At 43.4% G+C, this 17,159-nt stretch overlaps 2 protein-coding genes across 2 annotated transcripts in view; one reads left to right on the top strand and one right to left on the bottom strand.

Annotated features, from left to right (window-relative positions):
- The window catches only part of CHST7 (carbohydrate sulfotransferase 7), an 80,052-nt gene extending 75,760 nt beyond the window's left edge, over positions 1-4,292 (top strand). Inside the window, exon 2 of the mRNA XM_070366760.1 lies at positions 2,772-4,292. The gene's annotated coding sequence lies outside the window, so the exon portion shown is untranslated. The remainder of the gene's footprint in view (positions 1-2,771) is intronic.
- Positions 1-17,159, bottom strand: part of SLC9A7 (solute carrier family 9 member A7) — a 186,022-nt gene that overhangs the window by 48,145 nt on the left and 120,718 nt on the right. The window contains exons 6-11 of the mRNA XM_005898185.2: positions 8,785-8,890; positions 8,307-8,448; positions 6,393-6,498; positions 4,529-4,617; positions 4,324-4,437; positions 1,689-1,800 (exon numbers count right to left, since the gene is read on the bottom strand). Coding sequence (XP_005898247.2) covers positions 1,689-1,800; positions 4,324-4,437; positions 4,529-4,617; positions 6,393-6,498; positions 8,307-8,448; positions 8,785-8,890 — 669 coding nt within the window. The remainder of the gene's footprint in view (positions 1-1,688; positions 1,801-4,323; positions 4,438-4,528; positions 4,618-6,392; positions 6,499-8,306; positions 8,449-8,784; positions 8,891-17,159) is intronic.

Raw genomic sequence — 17,159 nt, 5'->3', positions numbered from 1 at the left:
GCTGGCATATTGAGTGCAGCACTTTCACAGCATCAACTTTCAGGATTTGAAATAGCTCAACTGGAATTCCATCATCTCCACTAGCTTTGTTCGTAGTGATGCTTTCTAAGGCCTACTTGACTTCACATTCCAGGATGTCTGGCTCTAGGTCAGTGATCACACCATCGTGATTATCTGGGTTGTGAAGATCTTTTTTGTACAGTTCTTCTGTGTATTCTTGCCATCTCTTCTTAATATCTTCTGCTTCTGTTAGGTCCATACCATTTCTGTCCTTTATTGAGCCCATCTTTGCATGAAATGTTCGCTTGGTATCTCTAATTTTCTTGAAGAGATCTCTAGTCTTTCCCATTCTGTTGTCTTCCTCTATTTCTTTGCATTGATCGCTGAAGAAGGCCTTCAAGGCCACACACAGCAATGCTTTCCTGCCCTTCTGACCTTCTGCCTCCTGAAATGCCACTGAATCCAAGCCCAGTTGGAAGGCTACCCCGTGGACGAAGATGGCCCTGGGCCCTGATTTTCTCCACATTTATGTCACATCTCTTTTGTGCAATTCACCACCCTCTCTTGGGAGAAAGTTAGCTTTTATATTGTGTCTCCCCTCAGTGGACTGTGAGCTCCCTGAAGGAGGCTGGTTTCTATATCCTCCACAACCTAGAAGCGTGGCTTTTATGAAGAGAATGCCCAACAAATGTGTGTCAGAGTGAAAGGAAATCTTTAGGGCTGGCTGTGTACTTAAATGGAGATGCAAGGGAGTAGTAGACAACACCATTGCTTTGCTGAGCAGTGCCTAATGATATGATTTTAGTATGATTCTCTGAGGCCTCCAAGAACTACTGTGTGGCAGTAAAGGGCTGCCACTTGCTGTCCGTCTTGTACATCCCCTCCCCCTTCCCAGACAGAGGTACCTCGAAGGGTCACAGTGGCCTTTTACCCCACTATCTTCTCCCTCTGCTCTGCAGGGATGCTCTTACTTGAGTCTTGTCTATAAAATCGGATGTTTTCCACTCTCACTGAACCATCTGTTCATGCCAATTGTTCTCTCCTTTCTTTTCCTTCACATATTTATTGTCCTTTATCCCTTCAGTGGCTTCTCCACTTTTCTCGGCTTTATAGTGAACAGGGGGCATCTGGGAGACAGTGTAAGTCAAGGAGAACTATCATGGCTCTTATCTTCCAGTTTGGGATTCATCTTGCTAATGTGGGTGTATTTTATTTCTTAGAAAGTTAGAGCTAGGAGGGATCTCAATTGATTATTTCAATTTCATTATGAGAGGACACTGAAGCTCGGAGGTGTCAAATAATTTGGCCTGTACTCTTCATCATTAAAGACTTATTTTCATTCTAATTATAGGTCTGAAGCCCTTCTGGAAGATTAAGGGTTATGAACACCTACTAAAAAACAATCAAGTACTCTAAATACATATATATCTCCAGGTATATATCTCCTTGGGTGGTAGAGATAAACATGCAAATATTTTAGAGGAAAACGTTCACATGTGGTAGTATGGTTTACAAAATCAGTATCAGCTCTATTTAACATGTCTGTCTGTCTGTCTACTCAGCACTTCAGGGGATCCCAAAGAACCAGAAACTTGAATTTCTGTCTTTTTATGAACCTTATTGATTGCATTTTAATCATACTTACACTGCCTGCTTAATAAAACTCACTTTATTGACTTTTTTTTTACCTGAAAACATCATCATGTGTTGAAAATTCCAGCCAATCTTGTGCCTTCTGCCCAAGTTGAGGAAGAAGGAAAGTGGGTAGATGTGGGCGGCTCTGCCCAAGAAGATGGCAACCTGACCACCAGGTGGAGGTTAAGGGCTCAACATGTTCCCCAAATGGCATTTTCACACCTCTGATTGGGCAGAGAATTTCAGGAACACCATGACACCTTGTTATGATCAGGAGAGTTGCACAGAGAAGGCAGGCTGTCTCATTTGCCTCTAAACAAGTCAGCAGCAAGTGGGATTCGACTGGCCAATTTTCCCAACCTCCAGCTCACAGAGATAATTTCTGGCCTGTTAAACACAGTGTTGTAACTTTTTGATCTGATTAAACTGATACTGACCAAGTCTCTGATCTATTTAAAAAAAATGAATTCAGAGAGAAGCTAAGGTACCATGGCTGGGGTGCAGAGTTAAGAGAAGTAAAGAGTGTGTTTGGACTCTACTGGGAGGAACAAAAAAATCATAAGAAGAAAAAAATTACTAACCTGAGTCAAACTATAAACAGACGGTTTGCTGGGTAAGGTTGTAAGCTTTGGTAAACATTCAGGGTGTGTATGCCCAGGAAGAGCCTACAAGTAAGAGGTGGGGAAGCTTACAGTATTTATACAATGAAGAAACATTCATATTCCTCACAAGGATCAGCCTGGGGAGAGTTCTCTGCCAAAGTGGCCAACATGTCTTTGGGGAGGTAAGAGATGGAGGAAAGGCAGAGTGTGGAAGAGGAACTCACTGTGCAAACCAAAGAATTCAAGGAAACTGGTCATTCGTCACTTGCTGAGTTTAGAACAGAGCCCAACAGAGAGAGGCACACTGCCCTGCTCACAGCAGGAAACCACTGTGCAAGCCAGAGGAACAGGGAGCTTCCGTTTCAGCAGAGCAACCACCAGCTGCCGGAGCTGCAGCTGTTTCAGACAGAAGCGAGGGTGGGACTCTCTTCTGCCTTCCCTAGGATATAATTCGAACTTCTCCTCTGCTTCTTTTCTCTCTCTCTCTCCTTTTTTTCCTTTTTGCTACTGTTGTGTTTGTTTTGTTTTTAACAGGAGAGAAGAGGAGTCCTCAAGTGGAAGTGGCCTTCAGGATTCACAGAGGCCCTGGCTCCCCCCTGAAAAAGGCCCCCCACCATAAACAAGGGCAGCATTTTCACTATGTCTCACAGGATGCCATGCTAAGAATACAAATCACAGCGACATGCAAGGTCTTTCTTAAGAATAAAAACACTGATCTGCCAGATCTTTAGCTCTTTGTCTGGTGAGTGTGTAAACCTAGGAAATGAGCCCAGTTGAAGTAGATAATACTCTTAACAGGCAGGAGCCTGGCATGGCATGAGGCCACTGTCTCTCTCTCTAGCCACTTGGTAAGTATCAGTTATTCCTCCACAATAAGTGAAAAGCTCAGAAGAGAAAAAACACTCCTCTTTGGGGGACCAGCATCCCAAGATCTAAGGATATCCATGAGGCCTCAGAAAAGGCAAAAGGGAATAGGCAGCAATAGTGGCCTCCTGCTCTGGGTTTGGAGCTGAATTGCTATAGTTTCAAAGCCCAGAAGAGTTCACTTTAATGAAAACAATAGGGTCTGAGGCCAAGAGAGCAAAGCCCTCATCTATCAATGCACTGCTGGGCATTCATGTATCTCCTCATTTCAGAGGAGCCAACCCCCAAACTGTCTCTCTTCCAAAATACTGCTGTCACAATGGGACTAAATCAAGGAACCGAGCATTTCTCCATTTTATCTTCTGTTCCTCTCCATTTCCTTTTTTGAAAAAAGAAAAAAAAAAGGGCGGGGGGTCTTTTCCACCATGGGGAGGCGTGGGTGAAAGCACACACACCATGTGCAGGCTGCCTGTACCCACATGCAGTTGAGAGCAAGGGTCACAGAAGCTTGACCTCTTGGATTGGAATTCATGTGCCAATGAGAAAAAAACAATTTGGGGGACAGATACGGGTTGCCAATTTTTAGATCTGTTAGGAAGGATGCTTTACAAAACAAACTACCACCTGCCAACCACCTGCGTAACAGAAAGGCCATCTGACACAGAAAATGAAGAAAGGGTATCTAGAAACAACATCCCGAATATTCATTGGAAGGACTGATGCTGAAGCTGAAGCTCCAATACTTTGGCCACTTGATGTGAAGAGCCAGCTCACTGGGAAAAAAACAAAAACAAAAACAAAAAACCCTGATGCTGGGAAAGATTGAGGGCAACAGGAGAAGAGGGCGACAGAGGATGAGATGGTTGGATGGCATCACCAACTCAACGGACATGAGTTTAAGCAAACTCCAGGAGATGGTGAAGGACAAAGAAGCCTGGCATGCTGCAATCCATGGGGTCACAAAGAGTAGGACACGACTTAGTCACTAAACAACAACATCAACACAGAAAACTCAGAAAGGGCAACTAGAATCAACATCAGTCCTTGAAATCAAATACTTTTAGCTTTATACATTTACCACTTACGCCTTCTCATCATAAAAACACCATGAACCAGTGCTGGTTCAGTCACCTCCCCGCCAAACCAGAGATTATCGTTGTTATGGCTTCCCTGGAAGTGGTCATCTCTCTGTGTAGAAAATGGTGGAATCAGAAAAGGATACAAAAGCTCCAATGATGAAAACAGGGCTGAAAACGTGCTTCTGGAATGTAAACAGTGCCAGGCCCATGTAGGAGAAGATGAAGTTCTCTGCCAGGAAGTGTAATACCTCAAAGAGCTGCACGGAAAGGGAAAAGCAAACCATAAACCCCGTGGGTCCGCTCCCTCATATTCCAGATCACTGGTGAAGACGCACGGCTCTCCCTCACCTGCTTCGTTCGGCTTCTGGATTCCACTGACAGATTGTTGTAGGTGTAATGAGCTTGTGTGATTCCACAGAAAAGGACGGCTACCACACCTGGCAAGAGAATTCAAGAAAAATCCATAGGGGGCAAGGAAAGAAGCTGGAAACAATCTCTCCCTAAACAAAAAGTTAAGGTAGGAAAGCCCAGTTTATCCCACTTCCTGAAAGTTTTGGAAAGTTGCCTATTACTGAAAGTGCCCCCACCCCCACTTCTCATATCAACCTTTGCCTTCTCCCAACTCTGCTCTCCTTCAAAGCCAAGGCCCTCAGTTTTCCCCCTTGTTCCAGTTTTAAGGGTTTTCTCTCCCCTCTTCTAAACGCCTACTGAATTGACCATCTGGATGTGGCATTTAGCATTCACTCCCTCATAGAGACTGTGAAATGTGTACTGGTCACACACTTCTGTCATATTCCTCTCTGTTTGCTGAATGAATGAATTTAATTTCAAACCAATGATTTGTATTTTTGCATGGTCCAGGGATTCAGACAAAAAGGATCCAGAGTACTAGTCCATTTATCCCAGCCCTAAAAAATCAAGACTTCTGGTTAATAGTGATTATTTTGTTGTTCAAGACAATTAACACACCTGTAAATATATAGGACTTTGCCTATATATTTACAGATGGTTGTCAAGTTTTAAAGGAAGTAGGTTACATAAAGATACATTACAGTATTTAGAAAAGATGATGAAAAGCACTTCCTAATTACCTGGGTCACAGAGAGCAACTGTACTTGAGTTTTCTAACAGAACAAATCCAATGATTAACTTTTTTTTAATGAGAGAATGCGAAGAAGTAACACCACACAATCACCCACACTAATAATCTATGAATCTAGCACCATAAAAACACAGTCTTGAAAAGCGGTGATTAAACAGATCAGACACAAAACAAGGAAAACTTGTGCTCACACTCATCTGAGTAGATGCAAAATGATCTTTAAAAGGATATATATTTTGCTTGTTATCACTACTGTCTGTAAAGTAACGTAGCAATTCAGGGGAGGATACAAACAAGGTGGGCTTCCCTTGTGGCTCAGCTGGTAAAGAATCTGCCTGAAATGTGGGTAGACATGTGTTTGATCCCTGGATTGGTAAGATGCCCTGGAGCAGGGAAAGGCTACCCACTCCAGTATGCTGGCCTGGAGAATTCCATGGACTGAATACTCCATGGGTTTGCAAAGAGTTGGACACGACTGAGCAACTTTCATTTTCACTTTACAAACAAGGTATTAATATATTCAGTAACTTTTGCAGCTGCTGCTGCTGCTGCTAAGTCACTTCAGTCGTGTCCAACTCTGTGCGATGCCATAGACGGCAGCCCACCAGGCTCCCCCATCCCTGGGATTCTCCAGGCAAGAACACTGGAGTGGGTTGCCATTTCCTTCTCCAATGCAGGAAAGTGAAAAGTGAAAGTGAAGTTGCTCAGTAGTGTCCGATTCTTAGCGACCCCGTGGACTGCAGCCCACCAGGCTCCTCCATCCATGGGATTTCCCAGGCAAGAGTACTGGAGTGGGGTGCCAGTGCCTTCTCCGAACTTTTGCAGCTAGGCATCCACTTATGGTCAGAATGAGTACTCAAAGATCTAACTGAGTTTGAAACAATAAAGCTTCAAAATTTTATATATTTTTTTAAAATACATAGCTTTGGGGGAAACTAAACTATTTCTAAGGCAGCACACAGGGCTCACTCGACAATCCTGCATAGGGACATTCTGTGAGTGGTTTATCAACTCCAGGCCACAGCTATTAAGAATTTTGCCCTCCCCTCAAGCTCCCATAGCTCTAGCCACAATGAGGGTAAGGGCGACCCAAGGGCAAAGGAAACCCACCTGTGAACCCACAAGCTTCTGCCAAGAGGAACGTGCTCCACGACATCAAAAAGAAGAGTGCAGTCTCCAGCAGGGGAAAGCAGTGCAGCTTGGTGAACTTGGTCACGTCAGCTCCTGTCAAGGAACTGTCTCCAGTAACAAACATCACAGTCACTGAGAATCATTCTCTGTTAGCCCAGGACCCCTCCCCAAAAGGCTACTCTTTCCCTTCAACTCTTCCTTTGGGGCCCCAAAGCTGCTGCATGGTTTTGAATATAAAGTAAATGAAGCTTCTCCAGTAGAATGGAGGTTTCTGAGCACTGGGAGTCGGGGGATAGGGAGGACAGTATTCAACAGGCACACAGTTTCTGTTGCAGATGATGAGAAATGTTCTGGAAATGGTGGCAATGGTCACACAACACCAGTGGATGCACCTAATGCCACTGAATTATATATTTAAAATGGTTAAAGTGGCAAACTTTATGTTAGGCATATTTTACCACAATTAAAAAATAATAATAATGTAATATACCAAAAACCAATGAATTGTACACTTCAAATGGGTGAACTATACAGCATGTGGATTTCCTCTCAATAAAGCTGTTTTTTTTTTAATCAAGCTTTCCAAGGGAACTAGAAATGGGCTCTCTGTGCTCCTGGTAATGCCCATATTTCTGAGATGCACAGTTGAGGCCTGAGGTGTGACTGGCAGGTGGGTTCTGGCAGTGCTGGGAGTCCCTCAGGCAGACCTTGGAAGATGAGGCAGGGAGACTCTGACCTCTGTGGACTACTAAGGCCTGAGTCCATCACAGGTGCCTAATGCATGCATGAGGGAGAGAGGGAGGGAGAAATGCACAACTCCAGGGGCAACTACAAAGTGCTGTCACTTTTGGGGATTGGCAATTCCCTTCCTCACACTGCCATTCCATGGAGTGGTGGGGGGGGCAGCACAGCTTAGAAGCATGTCATGAGTGGTTTCACTGAGCAATATAAGTCCTCAGAGCATCAGAGAGCCTTGAGGAAGAAAGCAATCTACATCTGTACAGTCCAATATGATAGCCACTAGCCCCATGTAACTACCCAACACTTAAATATGGCTAGTCTGAAATGAGATATCCTGTAAGAGCAAAATACACACCATATTTCAAAGACTTGGTACAAAACCTGAAGGGATAAAATCTCATTACTAACTTGTATAAATTCCATTAATAATCTGTGTATTTACTGTAGGCTGAAAAGATGAGGCTCACATTTGTGGCTCCCATTACATCTGTATTGGTCCCTGGTGATCTATATGCTGTTGGAAGAAGATTTGATGAAGAACTCAGTGCACCTGTGGAAGGCTTGCCTGCTCACTCCTACACTTTGCTTTTATGCTGGTTGGTTGACTGGCTTGTTGGTTTTTAACTCAATATCATGCAGTCCTCGGCTTAAGGAAGGTCACCTTGCTAAAATTCCCACAGACAGCCCCTGGCTAGTGAAGGCCATGTTAGCCCCATATGGCCTGGAACAGCGGATGACAGCAGCCAGTCTGGGGCTAAAATACTTCACAGCCTGCTTCCTTCCATCCTCCTGACAGGTGGTCTCCAATTCCCAGCCTCCTGGCTCTTCCACTGTTTCTGTGCCGCCTCCCACACCTCCCAAATGACGCTGCCTCCAAGCTCCTGTCTCCAACTGGTTTGTAGGAAGAAGAGAAACACAAAGGTGAGGACAGAGCTAAGCCCAGAGCTACACTCTCAAACATTTTCTCTGACTCTTAACTAGGCCATTGGCTGTCAAGTTTCACCCAAGGGTGACATTTCAGGGGCCCCCAGCCCCCAGTGGAACAACCAATTTAAGATTCATTTCTGAAAGGAGGAAATGAGAACTCTCTTTTCACAAGTGCAAGGTCACATAATCATACTCAGGCGGGTGCAGAAACCACAGAAAGGATATTAGAGCAGTCACGACACCAGTCACAGCTCCCATGGTAAAAGAGCCACTAAATATACCTAGAAAAATGCCAACTGATTTAAAAAAGGCAGCAGCATCAAAGGCGTGAGTGTTCAGCCCCGCTGGCTGATAGGCAACAATAGACCTGGAGTTTAAAGAGAGAGAGAATTAGAAAGTACTGGGCTGGTTTTATACCATGGTACTTACAAGTATTGACAAACATAGATATCTACACTCTGCGGAGCACTCCCCATGCTGTACTCATTTAATTTAACCTGCAGGAGCCATATTATGAAGGTATCAGCATTCTGATCACTGCCCACTGGACAAAGCAACATAACTTTATCAACTAAGTCTATAAACCTCATTTAGAAAAGCACCCAATTCAAAATTTAACACTTTTAAGGTGGGCCTCTGATTTTAGCCCAGAGCATTCAGGAAGCCAGAGTCTCTTTTCCCAGGCAGAAACATTGTTACTTACGAGGACAGTACAATGGCAACAGCATCATTTAGGACACTTTCTCCAAACAGAAGTGCGTAAAGGTCCACGTCTGCATGCAATTCATTAAATATCGCCAGTACGGTCACTAAAAGATGGGCCAAAAGCATATAAATTGGTTGTAGTTTCTGAATGAGGAGTGATATGATGCTTGATTCTAACAACACTGCGCTTTCCACTGTAATCCCATCACACTCTGAAAATACTTCTACTACAGAACTTTAAAAATCATCACAATTAATGCGACTTGGCTCTACTGATAGGTTGAAATCTCATTTAAGGCAGAAACCCTATTTTATTTTTAATTTTATTGAAGTATGGTTGATTTACTATGTTGTGTTAACTTCTGCTGTACAGCAAAGTGATTCAGCTATACACATATATTCTTTTTCATATTCTTTTCCATTATGGTTTATCACAGGATATTGAATATAGTTCCCTGTACTATACAGCAGGACCTTGCTGTTTATTTATTCTATATATAATGGTTTACATCTGTTAATCCCAAATTTCCAACCCATCGCTTCCCTACCCTCCTCCATCTTGGCAACCACAAGTCTGTTTTCTATGTCTCTATGTGAGTCTGTTTCTGTTTCACAGATAGGTTCACTTCTGTTGTATTTTAGATTCGACATATAAATTATGTCATATGCTATTTGTCTTCCATTGTCTTATTTCACTTATGATAATTTCTAGGTCCATCCACATTGCTGCAATGGAACCCATTTTATTGATCATTGTGCTCCCAGATTCTAGCATAGGGTCAGGGCACAGAGAAGGCTTTACTAAAGATATGTAAAATAATGCAAGTCCTCATTTATAACAGACTATACATAATTACACTTCTCACGGGTTTCACATTTCACAGGTATTTAAAAATCAACTTTTTTCCAGACCAGCAGTTCTCACACTTGATCTCAGGACTCCTTTACATCCTTAAAAAATTCTGAGGCTGGCAAAGAGTTTTAGTTTTGTGGGTTATAGCTTTCAATACTTACTGTATTGAGTAAAACAAAAAATTTAACTTATTAATTTAAATTACTAGTAAACCCACTCTATATTAACATTTTTTACTGAAAAATAATAATTTTTTCCATAAAATAGTGTAAAGACAACTACTGTTTTACATTTTCTCAGGTCTTTTTAATATCTGATGTAATGGAACATGGTTTTCACATCTGTTTCTATATTTCATCAATAGGGAGTCAGTGTCACAGTTATGTAAGCCCTGGAAAACTCCACTCAACAGTACACTTCTAAGAAAGAATGTAAGCAAAAAAGACAAATGATATACTACTGCTAAGTTACTTCAGTCGTGTCTGACTCTGTGTGACCCCATAGACAGCAGCCCACCAGGCTCCCCTGTCCCTGGGATTCTCCAGGCAAGAACGCTGGAGTGGGTTGCCATTTCCTTCTCCAATGCATGAAAGTGAAAAGTGAAAGTGAAGTCACTCAGTCGTGTCCAACTCTTTGCAACCCCATGGACTGCAGCCCACCAGGCTCCTCTGCCCGTGGGATTTTCCAGGCAAGAGTACTGGAGTGGGGTGCCATTGCCTTCTCCAGATATACTACTATTACTCTTAAATCAGTTTTGACCTTATGGAACCCCAAAAGGGTTTTGGAGTCTCTGGACTTTGGTTCTACTGATAGTTGAGGCCATATAACTCTTTGTCGTGGGGGCCACATGGTGTGCCATAAGATAGTTTAGCAGTACCCTTGGCCTCTACCCACAAGATACCAGTAGCACCACACACTCTGCCCTGCCAAGCTTTGACAACCAAAAATGTCTCCATACATTGCTGAACATGTGCTGTGGTGGGGCAAAATCATTCCCAGTTAAGAACCACCACTCTAATCTGTACACACAGGTGGGGTTCACTCGCAACACTCACATTCAACTACCTTTTGTTTTGTTAGTTTCTGCCATAAGAAACTGAGGAACTAAACTCACTTCTTTAGTTTCCCTTGTGGTAAGTGCCACCTCTTGCTGCCTGGAAGAGGGTGAAGCCTGGATACAGTGTGGTCATCTTGCCTCCATGGGGCAGTTCAGTCACTCAGTCATGTGTGACTCTTTGCGACCCCATGGACTGCAGCACGCCAGACCTCCCTGTCCACCGCCAACTCCCAGAGTTTACTCAAACTCATGTCCATTGAGTCAGTGATGCCATCCAACCATCTCATCCTCTCTTGTCACCTTCTCCTCCCACCTTCAATATTTCCCAGCATCAGGGTCTTTTCCAATGAGTCAGTTCTTCGCATCAGAGGGCCAAAGTATTGGAGTTTCAGCTTCAGCATCAGTCCTTCCATTGAATATTCAGGGCTGATTTCCTTGAGGATGGACTGGTTGGATCTCCTTGCAGTCCAAGGGACTCTCAAGAGTCTTAGCCAACATCACAGTTCAAAAGCATCAATTCTTCACTGCTCAGCTTGCTTTATAGTCCAACTCTCACATCCATACATGACTACCAGAAAAACCACAGCTTTGACTAGACGGACTTTTGTTGGCAAAGTAATGTCCCTGCTTTTTAATATGCTGTCTAGGTTGGTCATAACTTTTCTTCCAAGGAGCAAGCATCTTTTAATTTCATGGCTGCAGTCACCATCTGTGGGAGCAGTGGCTGCACAGCGTGGGGGCAGCAGTGAGGAGATACCCCACATCTAAGGGCAGAGAAGCCCCAGGAAGATGGTAGGCGCTGGAGCAGCAGCTGCGTAGTTGCTGCATGGCCCTGGAGCATCACTGAGGAGATATCCCACATCCAAAAGCAAAGGAGAAGCCCCAGAACGATGGTAGGAGGGGTGAAATCACCTTTAGAATTAAACCCCACACCTGCCAGAAACACTTAGAGGGCTCAAACAAACCTTGTGTGCACCAGGACCCAGAGACCCCACAGAGACTGAGACAAAACTGTGTTTGAGTGTCTCCTGTGGAGGTACAGGTCAGCAGTGGACTGCTGTGGGGGCAGGGGCTCTGGGTGCAGCAGACGTGGGTATGGCATAAGCCCTCTTGGAGGAGGTCACCATTAACCACACCATAGAGCCGCCAGAACTTACACAGGACTGGGAAACAGATTCTTGGTGGGCAAAAACAGAACCTTGTGTGCACCAGAACCCAGGAGAAAGGAGCAGTGACCACACAAGAGACTGACCCAGACTTGCCCTTATGTCTCCAGGAGTCTCTGCCAGAGGCCTGGGTCAGCGGTGGCCTGCTGCAGGGCTGGGGGCACTGAGTGTAGCAGTGCATGCATGGGACCTTGTGAAGGAGGTCACCATTATCTTCATTACCTCCACCACAGTTTAGCCCAGGTAAATAATAGGGAGGGAACACAGCCCCACCCATAAACAGAAAATTGAATTAAAGATTTACTGAACATGGCCCCGTCCATCAGAACAAGACCCAATTCCCCCTCAGTCTGTCTCTCCCATCAGGAAGCTTCCATAAGCCTCTTATCCTTATCCATCAGAGGGCAGACAGACTGAAAACCACAATCACAGGAAACTAACCAACCTGATCACATGGACCACAGCCTTGTCTAACTCAACGAAACTATGAGCCATGCCATGTAGGGCCACTCAAGACAGACAGGTCATGGTGGAGAGTTCTGACAAAATGTGGTCCACTGGAGAAGGGAATGGCAAAGCACTTCAGTATTCCTGCCTTGAGAACCCCATGAACTGTATGAAAAGGCAAAAAGATAAGACAATGAAAGATGAATTCCCCAGGTCGGCAGGGGCCCAATATGCTACTGGAGATCAGTGGAGAAATAACTCCAGAAAGAATGAAGAGACAGAGCCAAAGCAAAAACAACACCCAGTTGCGAATGTGACTGGTGATGGAAGTAAAGACTGATGCTGTAAAGAGAAATATTGCATAGGCACCTGGAATGTTAGGTCCATGAATCAAGGCAAATTGGAAGTGGTCAAACAGGAGATGGCAAGAGTGAACATCAACATTCTAGGAATCAGCAAACTAAAATGGACTGGAATGGGTGAATTTAACTCAGATGACCATTATATCTACGACTGTGGACAAGAATCCCTTTAGAAGAAATGGAGTAGCCATCATAGTCAACAAAAGAGTCTGAAATGCAGTACTTGAATGCAATCTCAAAAACAACAGAATGATCTCTGTTCATTTCCAAGGCAAACCATTCAATATCACAGTAATCCAAGTCTATGCCCTGACGAGTAATGCTGAAGAAGCTGAAGTTGAAAGGTTCTATGAAGACCTAAAAGACCTTCTAGAACTAACACTCAAAAAAGATGTCCTTTTCATTATAGGGGACTGGAATGCAAAAGTAGGAACTCAAGAAATAACTGGAGTAACAGGCAAATTTGGCCTTGGAATACAGAATGAAGCAGGGCAAAGGCTAATAGAGTTTTGCCAAGAGAACTCACTGGTCATAGCAAACACCTCTTCCAACACAAGAGAAGACTCTACGTATGGACATCACTAGATGGTCAATACCAAAATCAGATTGATTATATTTTTTGCAGCCAAAAATGGAGAAGTTCATACAGTCAGCAAAAACAAGACCAGGAGTTGACTGTGGCAGAGACCATGAACTCCTCATTGACAAATTCAGACTTAAATCGAAGAAAGTAGGGAAAACCACCAGACCATTCAGGTATGACCTAAATCAAATCAAATACAGTGTAAGTGACAAATAGATTCAAGGTATTAGATCTGATAGACAGAGTGCCTGAAGAACCATGGACAGAGGTTCAAGACATTGTACAGGAGGCAGGGATCAAGACCATTCCCAAGGAAAAGAAACATAAAAAGGCAAAATGGTTGTCTGAGGAGGCAGACAGCTGTGAATAAAGGAGAAGCAAAGGCAAAGGAGAAAAGGAAAGATATACCCATTTGAATGCAGAGTTCCAAAGAACAGCAAAGAGAGATAAGAAGGCCTTCTTAAATGAACAATGCAAACAAGTAGAGGAAAAGAATAGAATGGGAAAGACTAGAGATCTCTTCAAGAAAATTAGAGATACCAAGGGAACATTTGATGCAAAGATAGGCTTGATAAAGGAAAGAAATGGTATGGACCTAACAGAAGCAGACGATATTAAGAAGAGGTGGCAAGAATACACAGAAGAACTACAAAAAAGATCTTCATGACCCAGATAATCATGATGGTGTGATCACCAACCTAGAGCCAGACATCCTGGAATGCGAAGTCAAGAGGGCCTTTGGAAGCATCACTACGAACAAAGCTAGTGGAGGTGATGGAATTCCAGTTGAGCTATTTGAAATCCTAAAAGATAATGCTGTGAAAGTGCTGCACTCAATATGCCAGCAAATTTGGAAAACTCAGCAGTGGCCACAGGACTGGAAAAGGTCAGTTTTCATTCCAATCCCAAAGAAAGACAATGCCAAAGAATGTGTTAACTACCACACAATTGCACTCATCTCACACGCTAGCAAAGTGATGGTCAAAATTCTCCAAGCCAGGCTTCAACAGTACGTGAACCGTGAATTTCCAGATGTTCAAGCTGGTTTTAGAAAAGGCAGAGGAACCAGAGATCAAATTGCCAACATCCGCTGGATCATTGAAAAAGCAAGAGAGTTCCAGAAAAACATCTATTTCTGCTTCATTGACTATGCCAAAGCCTTTGACTATGTGGATCGCAATAAACTGTGGAAAATTCTGAAAGAGATGGGAATACCAGACCACCTGATCTGCCTCTTGAGAAACCTATATGCAAATCAGGAAGCAACTGTTAGAACTGGACATGGAACAACAGACTGGTTCCAAATAGGAAAAGGAGTACGTCAAGGCTGTATATTGTCACCCTGCTCATTTAACTTATATGCATAGTACATCATGAGAAACGCTGGGCTGGAAGAAGCACAAGCTGGAATCAAGATTGCCGGGAGAAATATCAATAAGCTCAGATATGCAGATGATACCACCCTTATGGCAGAAAGTGAAGGACTAAAGAGCCTCTTGATCAAAGAGGAGAGTGAAAAGGTTGGCTTAAAACTCAACATTCAGAAAACTAAGATCATGGCATCCGGTCCCATCACTTCATGGGAAATAGATGGGGAAACAAGGGAAACAGTGGCTGAGTTTATTTTGGGGGGCTCCAAAATCACTGCAGATGGTGACTGCAGCCATGAAATTAAAAGATGCTTACTCCTTAGAATAAAAATTATGACCAACCTAGACAGGATAGTAAAAAGCAGAGACATTACTTTGCTGACAAAGGTCTGTCTATTAAGGCTATGGTTTTTCCAGTAGTCATGTATGGATGTGAGAGTTGGACTATAAAGAAAGCTGAGCGCCAAAGAATTGATGCTTTTGAACTGTGGTGTTGGCTAAGACTCTTAAGAGTCCCTTGGACTGCAAGGAGATCCAACCAGCCAATCCTCAAGGAAATCAGTCCTGAATATTCATTGGAAGGACTGATGCTGAAGCTGGAACTCCAATACTTTGGCCCTCTGATGCGAAGAACTGACTCATTGGAAAAGACCCTGATGCTGGGAAAGACTGAAGGCGGGAGGAGAAGGGGACGACAGAGGATGAGATGGTTGGATGGCATTACCGACTCAACGGACATGAGTTTGAGTAAACTCCGGGAATCGGTGATGGACAGCGAGGTCTGACATGCTGCAGTCCATGGGGTCACAAAGAGTCAGACACAACTGAGCGACTGAACTGAACTGACATGTCTTTTACTCTATGGCTTCCCCCTTTCGTTCCTTTCTATTAGCTCTCTTTTCATAATTCCCTATTGTTTAGTTTTCTCTTTTCTTAACTGTCCAATCCTGATGTATACAGTTCTAACTTCTATCGTTTTGTTAACTTCCTTTTGCTTCTGTTGGCATATTAATAAAGTTTCATCTTCTTTGTGAGCCTCTTTTTCTGGTATGACTTCATTATCTGTAACTTTATTATTCAGAGGGGTTATCCCCACTTTTTCTTCTGTTTACATGAAATTCAACCTCAATCCATTTCTGCTGCTCACAGTAAGTGAGGTGGGTAGAAGCCCAGAAGAGCTTTCCTAGTTTCATGGCTCTATGGCTCCCTCTTCTGGTTTTACACTGAAATATTAAAAAATAGGGCCTCTGGGTGCAGCCACCCCCTCAATACAACCACTTCCTCAATCTGAGATCTACTTCCTCTGGTCTCCTTCACCATTAAAATCTGAGCTTTCTTTCTCCTTTAATGCCCCATCAATCAAGGTCAGTGGTCCGAGCAGGTCATTTTTAGGGAGTACCTCTGTTGTTGCAGAGAGATCTTCCACAAGGGATTTCCTGAGAGCCCTGAGGACCCAGGTCCCTCCAGCAGTCTCACAGCTCCTCCAGTCTCCTTGCCCTCACCCACAAATGGGAGCCTGAAAAGCCTTCTCCCAATATCAACTATTGTTACCTGACAGAAGCATAAAATTCTTGACTCCCAGTGGGGACCCGTTCTTTTGAGTGTGAATACTTGTGGGATATTTCTGGGTGCCCTGACAATCAAAACAACCAGTAGTCCCATCTTCCCTTTGCTTCCTCCAGCATAGCTGCTGTTCTTATCCCAAAGTCTCACTGCTGTGGGTAGTTTGACCCCACCGGTTGATATCAGGGGATTCATCAAGATACTCTGTCAGCTAGTTCAGTCTGTTTTCTCTTTTGCTGTCCTGCTTGCTCTATTTTTGATAGAGATTAAGGGAGATTCCCAATCTACCCCTCATTGTGCCTTTCTTTACAAAAAGTTTAATTCATTTATTTGAGAGTAAACAAAAATAATTTGGATTTGAAAAATGTCAACTATATCACAAGGCAGATCCAGATAATCATAAATCTAGGCAATTAAATCACTACTGTAAGCATTCAGATGTGAACCAGACATCAACATGGGGCATCACCAGCAGGCCTACTTTCTAGAAGACAGACATGTCATCTCTTCATAATACATCTTCAGTATATAAGGTCAATCTCTTTCTTCCACCCCTAAAAACAGTTAAGCAAGTTACACAACCAGCAAAATCTTCAGGGATTAGGCTAAAAAAAAAGTTCTTGTCTTGTGGATTATATATTACATGAACAATATGTGCATCTCCTTACATAAGACTTGTGATGGTTAATTTTATTTGTGAACTTGACTGGGCCATGGGGTACCCAGATATTTGATTAAACACTATTGTAGATGTGTCTGAGGTTTTGGATGAGATTAACATTTGAATCAGTAGACTGAGCAAAGCAGATGGCCCTCCTCAATGAGGGTGGGACTCATCGAATTGGTTGAAGATTTCACTGCAGATCTTGGGACCTCTACAGTTTCCATAATCACATGAGCCAAGGCCTTATAATCAATTAATATCTTGTTCCCTCTCCTCCTCCCAACTATGTACACACACACACACATCTA

Source organism: Bos mutus, unplaced genomic scaffold (genome assembly GCF_027580195.1).
Source record: "Bos mutus isolate GX-2022 unplaced genomic scaffold, NWIPB_WYAK_1.1 CTG205, whole genome shotgun sequence".
Taxonomy (NCBI): domain Eukaryota; kingdom Metazoa; phylum Chordata; class Mammalia; order Artiodactyla; family Bovidae; genus Bos; species Bos mutus.
This window is presented reverse-complemented; position numbering and strand designations above follow the sequence as displayed.